Source organism: Lonchura striata, chromosome 33 (assembly GCF_050655825.1).
Source record: "Lonchura striata isolate lonStrDom1 chromosome 33, ASM5065582v1, whole genome shotgun sequence".
Taxonomy (NCBI): Eukaryota; Metazoa; Chordata; class Aves; order Passeriformes; family Estrildidae; genus Lonchura; species Lonchura striata.
Genome location: NC_140735.1, coordinates 7,314,151 through 7,329,889, shown reverse-complemented (window position 1 = coordinate 7,329,889; position 15,739 = coordinate 7,314,151). Strand labels below are relative to the sequence as shown.

The following is a 15,739-nucleotide window of genomic DNA, read 5'->3' as shown; positions in this document are numbered from 1 at the left end:
ACCCCAAATGTGGGGGGCTGGGACCCCAAATCCAGGGGGGGTGAGACCCCAAATGTGGGGGGGGGTGAGACCCCAAATCTGGGGGGTGAGACCCCAAATCTGGGGGGCTGGGACCCCAAATGTGAGGGATGAAACCCCAAATGTGGGGGGGGGTGAGACCCCAAATCTGGGGGGTGAGACCCCAAATGTGGGGGGGGGTGAGACCCCAAATCTGGGGGGTGAGACCCCAAATGGGGGGGGAGACCCCAAATCTGGGGGGCTGGGACCCCAAATCCAGGGGGGGTGAGACCCCAAATGTGGGGGGGGGTGAGACCCCAAATCTGGGGGGTGAGACCCCAAATGTGGGGGGGGTGAGACCCCAAATCCAGGGGGGGTGACCCCAAATCCATGGGGGGTGACCCCAAATTCCATCGTGGGTGCCCCAAATCCATGGGGGTGACCCCAAATCAATGGTGGGTGACCCCAAATCCATGGGGGTGACCCCAAATCCAGGGGGAGTGACCCCAAATCCAGGGGGGTGACCCCAAATCCAGGGGGGGTGACCCCAAATTCCATCGTGGGTGCCCCAAATCCATGGGGGTGACCCCAAATCAATGGTGGGTGACCCCAAATCCAGGGGGGGTGACCCCAAATTCCATCGTGGGTGCCCCAAATCAATGGGGGGTGCCCCCAATCCATGGGGGGTGCCCCAAATCCAGGGGGCTGACTCCAAATCCAGGGGGGTGACCCCAAATCCAGGGGGGGTGCCCCAAATCAATGGGGGGTGCCCCAAAATCCATGGGGGGTGCCCCAAAATCCATGGGGGTGACCCCAAATCCAGGGGGGCGCCCCCAAATCCGCCTCCCCCGCCGCGCCCGGGGTCAGTGGGGCAGAGGTGGGGTGTGGGGGGGGGGGGAGGGGTGCGGCTCCCATTTTTTGGGGTGCCCGTAATTTGGGGGGGCGGGGGCGGCTGCCCCACATTCCAGGGCCGGGCCGCCGCCCCTCCCCCAGCCCGCGGGGCGGTTTTGGGGTGGGGGCGGGGCGGGGATAAAGGGACCCCCCCCGGGGCCGGACCCCGCACCCGGAGCGCGATGGGAGCCAGGGGGCAGCGGCTGCTGCTGCTGGGAGCCCTCCTGGGGGGTGCGGAGGGGATTTGGGGGGATTTGGGGGGGTATGGGGGGGTATGGGGTGATAATGGGGGGATTTGGGGGGGTTATGGGGGGATATGGCGGGATTTGGGGTGATATTGGGGGGATTTGGGGGGATCTTGGGGGGATTTGGGGGGGTATGGGGTGATACTGGGGGGATTTGGGGTGATACTGGGGGGATTTGGGGTGGGGGATGGGGTTTATGGGGGGCTATGGGGTGGGGGATGAAGGATATTGGGGTGCTATGGGGTGACACGGGGGGTTATGGGGTGGGGGATGGAGGATTTGGGGGTGCTCTGGGGTGATTCTGGGGTGCTGTGGGGTGGGTCACGGGGTGCTATAGGGTGTTATGGGGTGCTCTGGGGTGATTCTGGGGTGCTATGGGGTGTTATGAGGTGGGGGATGGAGGATTTGGGGGTGCTGTGGGGTGATACTGGGGGGTTATGGGGTGCTGTGGGGTGGGGGATGAAGGATATTGGGGTGCTATGGGGTGTGGGGTGGGCGTTATGGGTGGGCTCTGGGGTGCTGTGGGGAGTTATGGGGTGCTATGGGGTGATATTGGGGTGCTGTGGGGTGGGTTATGGGGTGCTGTGGGGGATATGGGGTGACATGGGGTTCTATAAGGGGGTCATGGGGTGCTATGGGGTGGGGGATGAAGGATTTGGGGTGCTGTGGGGGGTTTTGGGGTGCTGTGGGGTGGGGTTGTGGGTGCTGTGGGGTGCTATGGGGTGGGGGATGAAGGATTTGGGGTGATACTGGGGGGTTATGGGGTGTGGGGTGGGGTTGTGGGTGCTATGGGGTGCTATGGGGGGTTTGGGGGGGTTTTGGGGTGCTGTGGGCTGCTATGGGGGGTTTGGGGTGCTATGGGGTGCTGTGGGGTGGGTTTTGGGGTGCTATGGGGGGTTATGGGGTGCTATGGGGTGTGGGGTGGGGTTGTGGGTGCTGTGGGGTGCTATGGGGTGGGTTTTGGGGTGCTATGGGGTGGTTTTTGGGGTGCTATGGGGTTTTATGGGGTGCTATGGGATGTGGGGTGGGATTTGGGGTGCTATGGGGTGCTCTGGGGGGATTTGGGGTGCTCTGGGGGGTTTTGGGGTGCTATGGGGTTTTATGGGGTGCTATGGGGTGTGGGGTGGGGTTGTTGGGTGCTATGGGGTGCTCTGGGGGGTTTTGGGGTGCTGTGGGGTGGGGTTGTGGGTGCTATGGGGTGCTATGGGGTGGGTTTTGGGGTGCTCTGGGGGGTTATGGGGTGCTATGGGGTGTGGGGTGGGGTTGTGGGTGCTGTGGGGTGCTATAGGGTGCTATGGGGTGCTATGGGGTGCTGTGGGGTGGGTTTTGGGGTGCTATGGGGGGTTTTGGGGTGCTGTGGGGTGGGGTTGTGGGTGCTGTGGGGTGCTATGGGGTGCTATGGGGTGCTATGGGGTGCTATGGGGTGGGTTTTGGGGTGCTATGGGGGGTTTGGGGTGCTATAGGGTGCTATGGGGTGCTCTGGGGGGTTTTGGGGTGCTATGGGGTGCTGTGGGGCGCTTTGGGGTCTCGGGGGGTCCCTTCTGGGGCCTTTTGGGGGGTTTTAGGGTCACTTCGGGGATTTTGGGGTCTCTGGAGACTTTTTTGGGACTTTTGGGCGGTTTTTGGGGTCTCTGGGTTCCTTTTGGGGAGTTTTTGGGGGGTTTTGGGTCTCGGGGGAGTTTTTTGGGTTTGGGGGTCCCTTTTGGGGATTTTTTGGGGGTCTGGGGTCTTTGGGGTTCCCATTTTGGGGATTTTTTGGAGTTTTTTGGGTCTCTGGGGAATTTTTAGTGTTTTTGGGGTTCCCTTTTGGGGAGTTTTTGGGGGTTTTTGGGGTCTTTGGGGTTCCCTTTTGGGGTCTCTTTGGGGGTTTTTGGTTCTCTGGAGACTTTTTTGGGACTTTTTGGGGTTTTTGGGGTCTCTGGGTTCCCTTTTGGGGAGTTTTTGGGACTTTTTGGGGTTTTTGGGGTCTCTGGGTTCCCTTTTGGGGAGTTTTTGGGGGTTTTTGGGCTCTGGGGGATTTTGGGGATTTCTGGGGTGGTTTTTTGGGAATTTTTCGGGGATTTTTGGGTCTCCGGGGACTTTTTCGGGATTTTTTGAGGGTCTTTTTGGGGAGTTTTTGGGGGATTTTGGGTCTGGGGGTTTTTGGGGTCTGGGGATTTTGGGGGTTTCTGGGGTTGTTTTTTGGGGATTTTTCGGGGATTTTTGGGTCTCCGGGGACTTTCCGTGTTTTTTGGTGCCCCCCCCCCACTGAGTGACCCCTCTCCCCTCCCCCACAGCGCTGTGCGCCCCTCCCCCCCTGCCGGCCGCCCCCGCCCCTCCCCCACCCCGGCGCTGCGGCCCGGCCGCCCCTCCCCCACCGCCGCCCTCCCCTCCCCCCGACTGCGACAGCGGCGAGGGGACACCGGGGACACCAAGGACACCCTTGGGGACACCAAGGACACCCCTGGGGACACCAAGGACACCCTTGGGGACACCCCTGGGGACACCCCCGGGGACCCCCGGCTGCCCCGGGGACACCCTGGCGGACGCGGCCATGGTGGCCCCCGGCGGGGACATCGCGGTGGAAGGGACAGAAGATCCGAGCGCCACCAATGACCCCAGGGACACTTCAGGACGCGTCACCGAAGCCTACGGAGATGCCACCACCGTGGTGGCACCTGTCTCCACGTCCCCAGCAAGTGACAAGATGGTGGTGGCCCCTGGAGAGGACGTGGCCATGGAGGGGGCGACCCAGCCCGGTGCCACCAACTGCTCCTGGGACACTTTGGGACGCGTCCCTGAGGTTCCCGGAGATGCCACCACCACGGCGGCCTCTGTCCCAGTGTCCCCAGGAGGTGACAAAGTCCTGGAGGCCACCAGTGGTGACATCGCTGTGGAGGCAACAGCCACACCTGAAGCTACCGGTGACCCCAAGGACACTTCGGGTCATGTCACCGAAGCCTACGGAGATGCCACCACCACGGTGGCCTCTGTCCCAGTGTCCTCAGGAAGTGACAAGATGCTGGTGGCCCCTGGAGAGGACGTGGCCATGGAGGGGACACAAGATCCGAGTGCCACCAGTGACCCCAGGGACACTTCGGGACATCTCAGTGATGTCACCAGAGATGCCACCACCACGGCGGCCTCTGTCCCAGTGTCCCCAGGAGGTGACAAAGTCCTGGAGGCCACCAGTGGGGACGTGGCCATGGAGGTGACAGCCACACCCGAAGCCACCGATGGCCTTGGAGACACACTGGGACGCGTCACTGAAGCCTACGGAGATGCCACCACGTTGGTGGCCACTGTCACCACATCCCCAGGAAGTGACAAAGTCCTGGTGGGCAGCAGTGGGGACGTGGCCATGGAGGGGACGGCCCAGCCCGGTGCCACCAACTGCTCCTGGGACACTTTGGGACGCGTCCCTGAGGTGCCCGGAGATGCCACAAGAGATGCCACCACAGATGCCACAATGGTGGCACCTGTCACTACATCCCCAGGATGTGACAAAGTCCTGGTGGCCACCAGTGGGGACGTGGTCATGGAGGGAACAGAAGATCCGAGTGTCACCAGTGACCCCAGGGACGCTCTGGGACACGTCACCGAAGCCTACGGAGATGCCACCACTGTGGTGCCCACTGTCACCACATCCCCACGAAGTGACGAGATGCTTATGGCCACCCAGGGTGACACCGCAGTGGAGGGGACAGAAGATCCGAGTGTCACCAGTGACCCCAGGGACACTTTGGAACGTGTCACTGAAACCTACAGTGATGCCACCACGATGGTGGCCTCTGTCCCAGTGTCCTCAGGAGGTGACAAAGTCCTGGTGGCCACCAGTGGGGATGTGGCCATGGAGGGGACAGAAGATCCAGGTGTCACCAATGGCCCTGGAGACAATTTGGGACACGTCACTGAAGCCTACGGAGATGCCACCACCATGGTGGCCACTGTCACCACATCCCCAGGAAGTGACAAAGTCCTGGTGGGCAGCAGTGGGGACGTGGCCATGGAGGGGACGGCCCAGCCCGGTGCCACCAACTGCTCCTGGGACACTTTGGGACGCGTCCCTGAGGTTCCCGGAGATGCCACCACCACGGCGGCCTCTGTCCCAGTGTCCCCAGGATGTGACAAAGTCCTGGAGGCCACAAGTGGTGACATTGCTGTGGAGGGGACAGAAGATCCAGGTGTCCCCAGTGGCCCTGGGGACAATTTGGTACACGTCACCGAAGCCTACGGAGATGCCACCACCGTGGTGGCACCCGTCACCACCTCCCCAGGAAGTGACAAAGTCCTGGTGGCCACCGGTGGGGACGTGGTCATGGAGGGGACAGAAGATCCGAGTGCCACCAATGACCCCAGGGACACTTTGGGACACGTCACCGAAGCCTACGGAGATGCCACCACCATGGTGGCCACTGTCACCACATCCCCAGCAAGTGACAAGATGGTGGTGGGCCCTGGAGAGGACGTGGCCATGGAGGGGACGGCCCAGCCCAGTGCCACCAACTGCTCCTGGGACACTTTGGGACGCGTCCCTGAGGTCCCTGTAGGTGCCACCACCACGACGGCCTCTGTCCCAGTGTCCCCAGGATGTGACAAAGTCCTGGAGACCACCAGTGGGGACGTGGCCATGGAGGGGACGGCCCAGCCCGAAGCCACCGGTGACCCAAGGGACACTTTGGGTCATGTCACTGAAGCCTATGGAGATGCCACCACCACAGTGGCCTCTGTCCCAGTGTCCTCGGGAAGTGACAAAGTCCTGGAGGCCACAAGTGGGGACGTGGTCATGGAGGGGACAGAAGATCCAGGTGTCACCAGTGGCCCTGGGGACAATTTGGGACACGTCACTGAAGCCTACGGAGATGCCACCACCGTGGTGGCACCTGTCTCCACATCCCCAGCAAGTGACAAGATGGTGGTGGGCCCTGGAGAGGACGTGGCCATGGAGGGGACGGCCCAGCCTGGTGCCACCAACTGCTCCTGGGACACTTTGGGACGCGTCCCTGAGGTCCCTGTAGGTGCGACCACCACGACAGCCTCTGTCCCAGTGTCCCCAGGATGTGACAAAGTCCTGGAGGCCACCAGTGGGGACGTGGCCATGGAGGGGACGGCCCAGCCCGAAGCCACCGGTGACCCAAGGGACACTTTGGGTCATGTCACTGAAGCCTATGGAGATGCCACCACCATGGTGGCCTCTGTCCCAGTGTCCTCAGGAGGTGACAGAGCCCTGGTGGCCACCGGCGCTGACGTGGCCATGGAGGTGACGGCCCCGCCCGGTGCCACCGGTGACCCCAAGGACGCTTCGGGACGTGCTACGGAAGCCTACGGAGATGCCACCACCGTGGTGGCACCCGTCACCACCTCCCCAGGAAGTGACAAGATGCTGGTGGCCACCGGCGGGGACGTGGCCATGGAGGTGACGGCCCCGCCCGGTGCCACCAACCCCTCCGGGGACCCTCGGGGCCGCGTCCCCGCCGGTGCCACCGCCTCGCTCCCCGCCGTGTCCCCCAGGGGCGACGCCATCATGGTGGCTCCGGGCGGCGACCTCGCCCCTCCCCCCCCCTGCCCCGCCCCCTCCTTCCCCGCCACCGCCGCCCCTCCCCCCCCCGGCCTCGCAGGCTCCGCCCCTTCCTCCTCGCCCCTCCCCCTCCTCCTCCTGCTGCCCCTCCCCCTCCTGCTGCCCTGACCGCCCCTCCCCCACCCCCTATTTATTGCCCCCCCCCACCACCACAATAAAGCTCGAATCTGATTGGTCAGTTCCGTGTGGTGTCCGCGCGGGGGGGGAGGGGCTCTCAGGGACCCTCCCCCACCCCCTCACCCCCCCCAAAAAAAGGGAAATTGGGGTGGGGGGAGGGGTAAAAAAAAGAGGGAGGGGCAGGAAAAGTGGGTGTGGCTTTGGCTAAGCCCCTCCCCCACCCTCCAACACACCTGCGGGTGGGGGAGGGGCGGGAATTCCTCCATTTCCCAATTTTTTTTGGGGGGGGGAGGGTGTCTCTATGGGGCGGAGCTGGGGGGATCTGTGGGGCAGAGACCCCCCACAGCCACGGTCTGGAATCTATGGGGGGATCTCTGGGGCGGGATCAATAGGGCAGGATCAATAGATCAGGATCTCTGGGGCAGGATCAATAGTGCAGGATCTCTGGGGCAGGTCTATGGGGCAGGATCTATAGAGCAGGATCTATAGGGCAGGATCTATAGGGCAGGATCTCTGGGGTGGGATCTATGGGGCAGGATCTATAGGGCAGGATCTATAGGGCAGGATCTCTGGGGTGGGATCTCTGGGGCAGGATCTATAGAGCAGGATCTATAGGGCGGGATCTATAGTGCAGGATCTATAGGGCAGGATCAATAGTGCAGGATCTATAGGGCAGGGTCTATAGGGCAGGATCTATAGGGCAGGATCAATAGTGCAGGATCTATAGGGCAGGATCTATAGGGCAGGATCTATGGAACGGGATCTATAGTGCAGGATCTATAGGGCCGGATCTATAGGGCAGGATCTATGGAACGGGATCTATAGTGCAGGATCTATAGGGCCGGATCTATAGGGCCGGATCAATAGGGCGGGATCTATAGATCAGGATCTATAGATTGTGATCTACGGGGCAAGATCTCTGGGGCCGGATCTATAGATCGGGATCTATAGGGCAGGATCAATAGGGCAGGACCTCTGGGGCAGGATCTATAGGGCAGGATCTATAAGTCAGGATCAATAGGGCGGGATCTCTGGGGCAGGATATAAAGTACAGGATCTATAGAGCAGGATCAATAGTGCAGGATCTATGGGGCGGGATCTCTGGGGCAGGATATCAAGTGCAGGATCTATAGGGCCGGATCTATAGGGCCCGATCTATAGGGCAGGATCTCTGGGGCAGGATATAAAGTGCAGGATCTATAGGGCCGGATCTATAGGGCCGGATCTATAGGGCGGCACCTCTGGCTCCGATCCGTGGGGCTCCCCCCCCCCCCGGGCCGCGCTGTGGGGCGGGGAGCCCCGAGGGCGCCCCACCCGCGCCCCACCCTGTCCCCGTTGCCATAAATGGGGCGGTTCTGCCCCACGGCCGCGGGGCCGGGCCGAGATGTGGGGCAGGGCCATGGGGGGGGCCCGGCTGCTGCTGCTGCTGCTGCTGCTGCCAGGTACGGGGGCACTTGGGGGGCGCTTGGGGGGCGCGGGGGGGATGTGTGGGGTGAGGCGAGATCAGGGTTCATGGGGCGGGGGGGGGCAGGGGGGATGTGGGGCAGGATTTGTGGGGCGGGGGGTGTTCAGGATCAGATCTGTGGGGCAGAGGGTGGCAGGGCTGAGATCTGTGGGGCAGGGGGTGTTTGGGGTCAGATCTGTGGGTCAGGGGGTGCCAGGGATCAGATCTGTTCGTCAGGGTGTGTTTGGGGCCAGATCTGTGGGGCAGGGGGTGTTGAGGATCAGATCTATGGGGCAGGGGGTGCCAGGGCTGAGATCTATGGGGCAGGGGGTGTTCAGGAACAGATCTATGGGGCAGGGGGTGTTCAGGATCAGATCTGTGGGTCAGGGGGTGCCAGGGATCGGATCTGTGGGGCAGGGGGTATTGAGAATCAGATCTATGGGGCAGGGGGTGCCAGGGCTGATATCTGTGGGGCGGGGGGTGTTTGGGGTCAGATTTGTGGGGCAGAGGGTGTTGAGGCTCAGATCTATGGGGCCGGGGCTGCCAGGGCTGAGATCTGTGGGGTGGGGGAGCTGTGGAGTGGGGAGAGGGGGGCGCAGGGGTCTGTGGGGCAGAAAAGGGCTGTTTGGGGTCAGATCTGTGGGGCAGCAGTGCCAGGGATTGGATCTGTGGGGCAGAGGATCAGATCTATGGGGTGGGGGGTCAGATCTGTGGGGCAGGGCGGGGGTGCCAGGGAGGGGATCTGTGGGGCAGGGCGGGGGTGCCAGGGAGGGGATCTGTGGGGCAGGGGGTTAGATCTATGGGGCAGGGCGGGGATGCCAGGGATGGGATCTGTGGGGCAGGGCAGGGGTGCCAGGGAGGGGATCTGTGGGGCAGGGCGGGGGTGCCAGGGAGGGGATCTGTGGGGCAGGGCGGGGGTGCCAGGGAGGGGATCTGTGGGGCAGGGCGGGGGTGCCAGGGAGGGGATCTGTGGGGCAGGGCGGGGGTGCCAGGGAGGGGATCTGTGGGGCAGGGGGTTAGATCTATGGGGCAGGGCGGGGATGCCAGGGAGGGGATCTGTGGGGCAGGGCGGGGGTGCCAGGGAGGGGATCTGTGGGGCAGGGCGGGGGTGCCAGGGCGTGCCGTGGGTCGGGCCGGACAGGCCGCGGCACGTCTGGGCCCGCAGGGAGGGAGCGGCAACGTTTGGGGCCGGTGACGCGTGGGGCGGGGATGTGGGGTGGGGATGTGTGGGGTGGGGAACCGTGGGTCAGGATCCGTGGGGCAGGATCCATGGGGCAGGATCTGTGGGTCAGGATCCGTGGGGCAGGATCCGTGGGGCAGGATCTGTGGGTCGCTGTGTGGGGTGGAATCTATGGCGTGGATCTATGTGGCACAGATCCATGGGGCACAGATCTATGGGGTGGATCAATGGGTCAGGATCTATGGGGCAGGATCTTTGGGTCAGGATCTATGGGGTGGATCCATGGGTCAATGTGTGGGTCAGGATCCATGGGGCAGGGATCTGTGGGTCGGGATCCATGGGTCAATGTGTGGGGCAGGATCTAGGGCAGGGATCCATGGGGCACAGATCCGTGGGGCAGGATCCATGGAGTGGATCTATGGGTCAGGATCTGTGGGACACAGATCCCTGGGTCAGGATCCATGGGTCAGGATCCGTGGGTCAGGATCCGTGGGGTGGATCCATGGGGTGGATCCATGAGTCAGGATCCGTGGGTCAGGATCCGTGGGGTGGATCTGTGGGTCGGGATCCGTGGGGTGGATCCGTGGGTTGGGATCCGTGGGTCACAGATCCGTGGGTCACTCTGTGGGGCAGATCTGTGGGTCAGATCCGTGGGTCAGGATCCATGGGGTGGATCCGTGGGGTGGATCCGTGGGTCAGATCCGTGGTCACAGATCCGTGGGTCAGATCCGTGGGTCAGATCTGTGGGTCGCTCTGTGGGGCAGGATCCATGGGTCAGGATCCGTGGGGTGGATCCGTGGGTCTGGATCTGTGGGTCAGGATTCGTGGGTCACTCTGTGGGGCCGGATCCATGGGGTGGATCCATGGGTCAGGATCCATGGGGTGGATCCGTGGGTCAGATCCGTGGGTCGCTCTGTGGGGCAGGATCCATGGGTCAGGATCTATGGGTCGGGATCTGTGGGTCAGGATCTGTGGGTCAGGATCCGTGGGTCGCTCTGTGGGGCAGGATCCGTGGGTCAGATCCGTGGGTCGCTCTGTGGGGCAGATCTGTGGGGTGGATCTGTGGGTCAGGATCCGTGGGTCTGGATCCGTGGGTCAGATCCGTGGGTCGCTCTGTGGGGCAGGCTGCCGGGCGCTGCGCTGCCTCAGCTGTGGGGAGGACGGCGCCGGCAGCTGCCGTGACGTCACCAACGGCACCGATGACGTCACCGATGACGTCACCCGTGACGTCACCGTCGTCTCCTGCCCCGGCGACGTCTGCGGCGAGGCCCAGGCGGCCGTGGCCTGGAGTGAGTGCACACCAGTATGGACCAGTCCGGACCAGTTCCCTCCCAGTCCGTCCCAGATCAGTCCCAGTCCATCCCAGGCCCTCCCAGTTTGGCCCAGTTCGGCCCAGTTCCTTCCCAGTCCCCTCCAGTCCATCCCAATCCCTCCCAGTTTGGCCCAGTTTGGCCCAGTTTGGCCCAGTTCCTTCCCAGTCCCTCCCAGGGCCCCCGAACCCCCTCCCAGTTTGGCCCATTTTGGCCCAGTTTGTCCCAGTTTGGCCCAGTCCCCTCCAGTCCATCCCAGTCCCTCCCAGTGCCCCCGAACTCCCTCCCAGTTCATCCCAGTTCATCCCAGTTCACCCCCAGTCCCTCCCAGTTCCCTCTGAGTTTGTCCCAGTATCCCCCAGTCTGTTCCAGTCCCCCACTGCCCACACTGACCCCACTGACCACTGACCCCACTGACCACACTGACCACACTGACCACTGACCCCACTGACCACTGACCCCACTGACCCCTGACCACACTGACCACTGACCCCACTGACCACTGACCACACTGACCACACTGACCCCACTGACCACACTGACCTGTCTGACCACACTGACCACACTGACCCCACTGACCCCACTGACCCCACTGACCCCACTGACCACTGACCACTGACCACACTGACCACTGACCCCACTGACCCCACTGACCCCACTGACCACTGACCACTGACCACACTGACCACTGCCCACACTGACCACTGACCCCACTGACCACTGACCACACTGACCACTGACCACTGACCCCACTGACCCCACTGACCACTGACCACTGACCCCACTGACCCCACTGACCACACTGACCCCACTGACCACTGACCCCACTGACCACTGACCCCACTGACCCCACTGACCACTGACCACACTGACCCCACTGACCACACTGACCACTGACCACTGACCACACTGACCCCACTGACCACTGACCCCACTGACCACTGACCACTGACCACACTGACCCCACTGACCCCACTGACCCCACTGCCCACACTGACCACACTGACCACTGACCCCACTGACCACTGACCCCACTGACCCCACTGACCCCACTGACCACACTGACCACTGACCACTGACCACACTGACCGCTGACCCCGCTGACCGCTGACCCCGTTCCTCTGCCCCCAGGCCACGGGCAGTTCTCGCTGTCCTGGCGCGGCTGCGGCCGGGGTCAGCCGGGGTCACTGGCCAGGGCGCTGCAGCTGCCCGGCCTCGTGGCCTTCGTGCGGCGCCGCAACTGCCAGGGGGAGGCCTGCAATGACCAACTGACCACTGCGGGACACGGCGCGCTGGCGCTGACCGGTGAGCGACTGGGAGGGACTGGGAGGGACTGGGAGGAACTGGGAGGGAACTGGGAGGGACTGGGAGGAACTGGGAGGGAATTGGGGGGGACAGGGAGAGAACTGGGATGGACTGGGAGGGACTGGGAGGGGATTGGGGGGGACTGGGAGGGACTGGGGGGGACTGGGAGGGACTGGGAGGGACTGGAATATACTGGGAGAGGGTTGGGATATACTGGGATGGACTGGGAGAAAACTGGGAGGGAACTGGGGGGGACTGGGGGGGACTGGGAGGGACTGGGAGAGGAGTGGGATAAACTGGGAGGGGACTGGGATGAACTGGGAGGGACTGGCGGGGACTGGGAGGGGATTGACGGGGACTGGGATGGACTGGGATGGAACTGGGAGGGGGCTGGGACAAACTGGTTTATACTGGGAGGACACTGGGAGACACTCCCAGTTCCGTGATTTGGGTCGGGGTCTGTGTGGTGACCCCACTGACCTTCCCTTTGACCCCACTGACCCCACTGACCCCACTGACCCCTCCACCGACCCCACTGACCCCACTGACCCCTCCCCCTGACCCTGCTGACCCCTCCCCTGACCCCTCTGACCCCACTGACCCCTCCACCTGACCCCACTAACCCCACTGACCCCCTGACCCCACTGACCCCTCCCCTTGACCCCACTGACCCCTCTGACCCTGCTGACCCCTCCCACTGACCCCACTGACCCCACTGACCCCTCCCCCTGACCCTGCTGACCCCTCCCCCTGACCCTGCTGACCCCTCCCACTGACCCCACTGACCCCACTGACCCCTCCCCTGACCCCACTGACCCCCCTGACCTCTCCCTCTGACCCCACTAACCCCCCCCCTGACCCCGCTGACCCCTCCCCTGACCCCACTGACCACCGACCCCTCCCCCCAGCCAACGCCACCGACCCCTCCCCCAACGGCCTGCGCTGCTATGGCTGCCCCGAGGCCGGGCCCTGCCCCCCGACCACCATCGTCCACTGCCACGGCGACCTCCGCGCCTGCTTCCACGGCAACGTCACCCTGCGCGCAGGTGAGCCCCCAAAACCCCGCCCCCTGGGCGTGGCCCCGCCCCCGGCGCGCTCCAACCCCGCCCCCTCGCAGGTGACGTCACTTTGTGGCGGGAAATCCGGGGCTGCGTCCCCGACGGCGACTGCGGCCCCGAGCGGCGCGGCGACGACGCGGCCTCGCTCGCCGGCTCCTGCTGCCGCGGCGACCTCTGCAACGGCAAGATGGCCGACCAAAGCCTCTTCGCGCCCGACCTGCCCCGCTTGGAGCTGCTGCCCCACGGCCACGCCCCCACGGCCGCGCCCGGCAATGCCACGGCGGACGGCGGGCGGAGGAACGGTACCCGCGGCAAGATGGCCGCCGGTGGTGGTGGTGGTGGTGGTGGCGCCAATATGGCCGCCGGTGGTGGTGGTGGTGGTGGTGGCGCCAATATGGCCGCCGGTGGTGGTGGTGGTGGTGGTGGCGCCAATATGGCCACCGGTGGTGGTGGTGGTGGTGGTGGCGCCAATATGGCCGCCGGTGACCACACAGCCGCTGGTGATGCCGGAACAGCCGCGCCCAGGCAGGACGCAGCCACCAGTGGGAAGAGGGCTGCCAGTGGCAAGATGGCCGCCGGTGGCAAGATGGCCGCTGGCGGCAAGATGGTCACCAGGGATAAGATGGCTGACGGGGACAAGATGGTCACCAGGGATAAGATGGCTGACGGGGACAAGATGGTCACCAGTGGCAAGATGGCTGACGGAAACAAAATGGCTGACGGGGACAAGATGGCTGACGGGGACAAGATGGCTGACGGTGGCAAGATGGCTGATGGGAACAAGATGGCTGATGGGGACAAGATGGCTGATGGGAACAAGATGGCTGACGGAAACAAAATGGCTGACGGAGACAAAATGGCTTCCGGAGACAAGATGGCCACGGGTCACATGGCCCCCAGGCGGCCAATGGGGAACAAGGATGGGATCAAAGGCCCGGTGGGGCGGGGCCAATCGCTGGGCGGGCCCGGGTGGCTCCTCCCCTTCCTGCTGTGGCCCCTCCTCCGCTGAGGGCGGGGCTTGTTCTGCAATAAATGGGTGTGGTCAAAGCGCCGCTGCCGGAGTCGTTTTTTGGGGGAAAAATCGAGATTTTTGGAGAGGAATTTGGTGGGATAAAGGCGTTAAAATTTGGATTAATGAGGTGTTTGTTTTTAATTGGGTTGGAATTATTTTTTGCCACGGTTTTTTGTAGTGTTTTTTAATGATTTTTGGTTACGTTTTCGATATTTTGTGTCTTATTTTTTTGTTGTTTTTAATATTTTTCATTGTATTTTTTTTCTCATTCTCTTCTAATTATACTTTTAATGATATTTTTATATTATTTCTATTCTTTTAATTTATATCATTTGATGCTATTTAAATTCTATTTTTATATTTTTATAATTATTTTTAATTATATTTTAATTCTATTTTCAATTTATTTTAAATTATATTTTAAATCATATTTTAAATTATATTTTTTACTACGTATTTCATTCCATTTTTCATTACATTTTTTTTATACTTTAAATTATATTTTAAGTTCCGGTTTAAGTTATACTTTAAATTATATTCAGAGTTATATTCAAAATTATATTTAAAATTATATTTTGAATTACATTTTTAATTATATTCTAAATTATTATATAATCCATTATATTTTTTGTTCCATTTTTCATTATATTTTTCATTCTATTTTTAATTATACTATTAATATTATTTAATATATTATTTTATTACATTTTACATATTATAATTCTAACACTATGAAATTTTATTCATTTTAATAAATAAACCTCATTAGCAAAACTCATTAGGGCTCGGCCAGCCCCTCCCCCACCATCCCCCCCTGCCCCAAAATGACCAAAAAAGGAGATTTTTGTCCCAGAAAACCTTTAATAAATACAGCAAGGAGCGGAGCCAGGGACTCCCAGTTCAATTCTGGGGAAAAGGTGGGAAAATTGAGGGGAAAAAAGAGGAAAACATGAGGGGGAAAAGGGAAATGTAAAGGGGAAAAAAGGGCGGGAAAATGTGAGGGGAAAAGGGAAATGTGAGGGGAAAAAGGGGCGGGAAAATGTGAGGGGAAAAGGGAAATGTGAGGGGAAAAAGGGGCGGGAAAATGTGAGGGGAAAAGGGAAATGTGAGGGGAAAAAAGGTGGGAAAATGTGAGGGGAAAATGGAGGGAAAACGTGAGGGGAGAAAAAAAGGGTGGGAAAATGTGAGGGGAAAAGAGAAATATGAGGGGAAAAAGGGAAACGTGAGGGAAGAAAAGGGCAGGAAAATGTGAGGGACAAAATGTGGGAAAATGTGGGGGAAAATGGAAACGTGAGGGGAAAAAGGGTGGGAAAATGTGAGGGGAAAATGGAGGGAAAACATGAGGGGAGAGAAAAGGCGGGAAAATATGAGGGGAAAAGAGAAATATGAGGGGAAAAAGGGAAACGTGAGGGAAGAAAAGGGCGGGAAAATGTGAGGGGGAAAAAATGTGGGAAAATGTGAGGGAAAATGGAAACGTGAGGGGGAAAAGGGCGGGAAAATGTGAGGGGAAAAAAGGCGGGAAAATTTGAGGGGGGAAAAGGGTGGGAAAACTTGAGGGGAAAAGAGAAATATGAGGGGAAAAAGGGAAACGTGAGGGAAGAAAAGACTGGGAAAACGTGAGGG

The 15,739-nt window shown here is 60.9% G+C and overlaps 1 protein-coding gene across 1 annotated transcript; it reads left to right on the top strand.

Annotated features, from left to right (window-relative positions):
• The first annotated feature begins 8,154 nt into the window (after positions 1-8,154).
• On the top strand, positions 8,155-14,156 carry LOC146764586 (uncharacterized). The gene is made up of 5 exons (XM_085564612.1): positions 8,155-8,249; positions 10,556-10,720; positions 11,873-12,046; positions 12,955-13,092; positions 13,164-14,156. Exons 1-5 carry the CDS (start codon positions 8,192-8,194, stop codon positions 14,111-14,113), a joined length of 1,485 nt encoding a protein of 494 aa, XP_085420738.1. The 5' UTR covers positions 8,155-8,191; the 3' UTR covers positions 14,114-14,156.
• Positions 14,157-15,739: the final 1,583 nt, after the last annotated feature.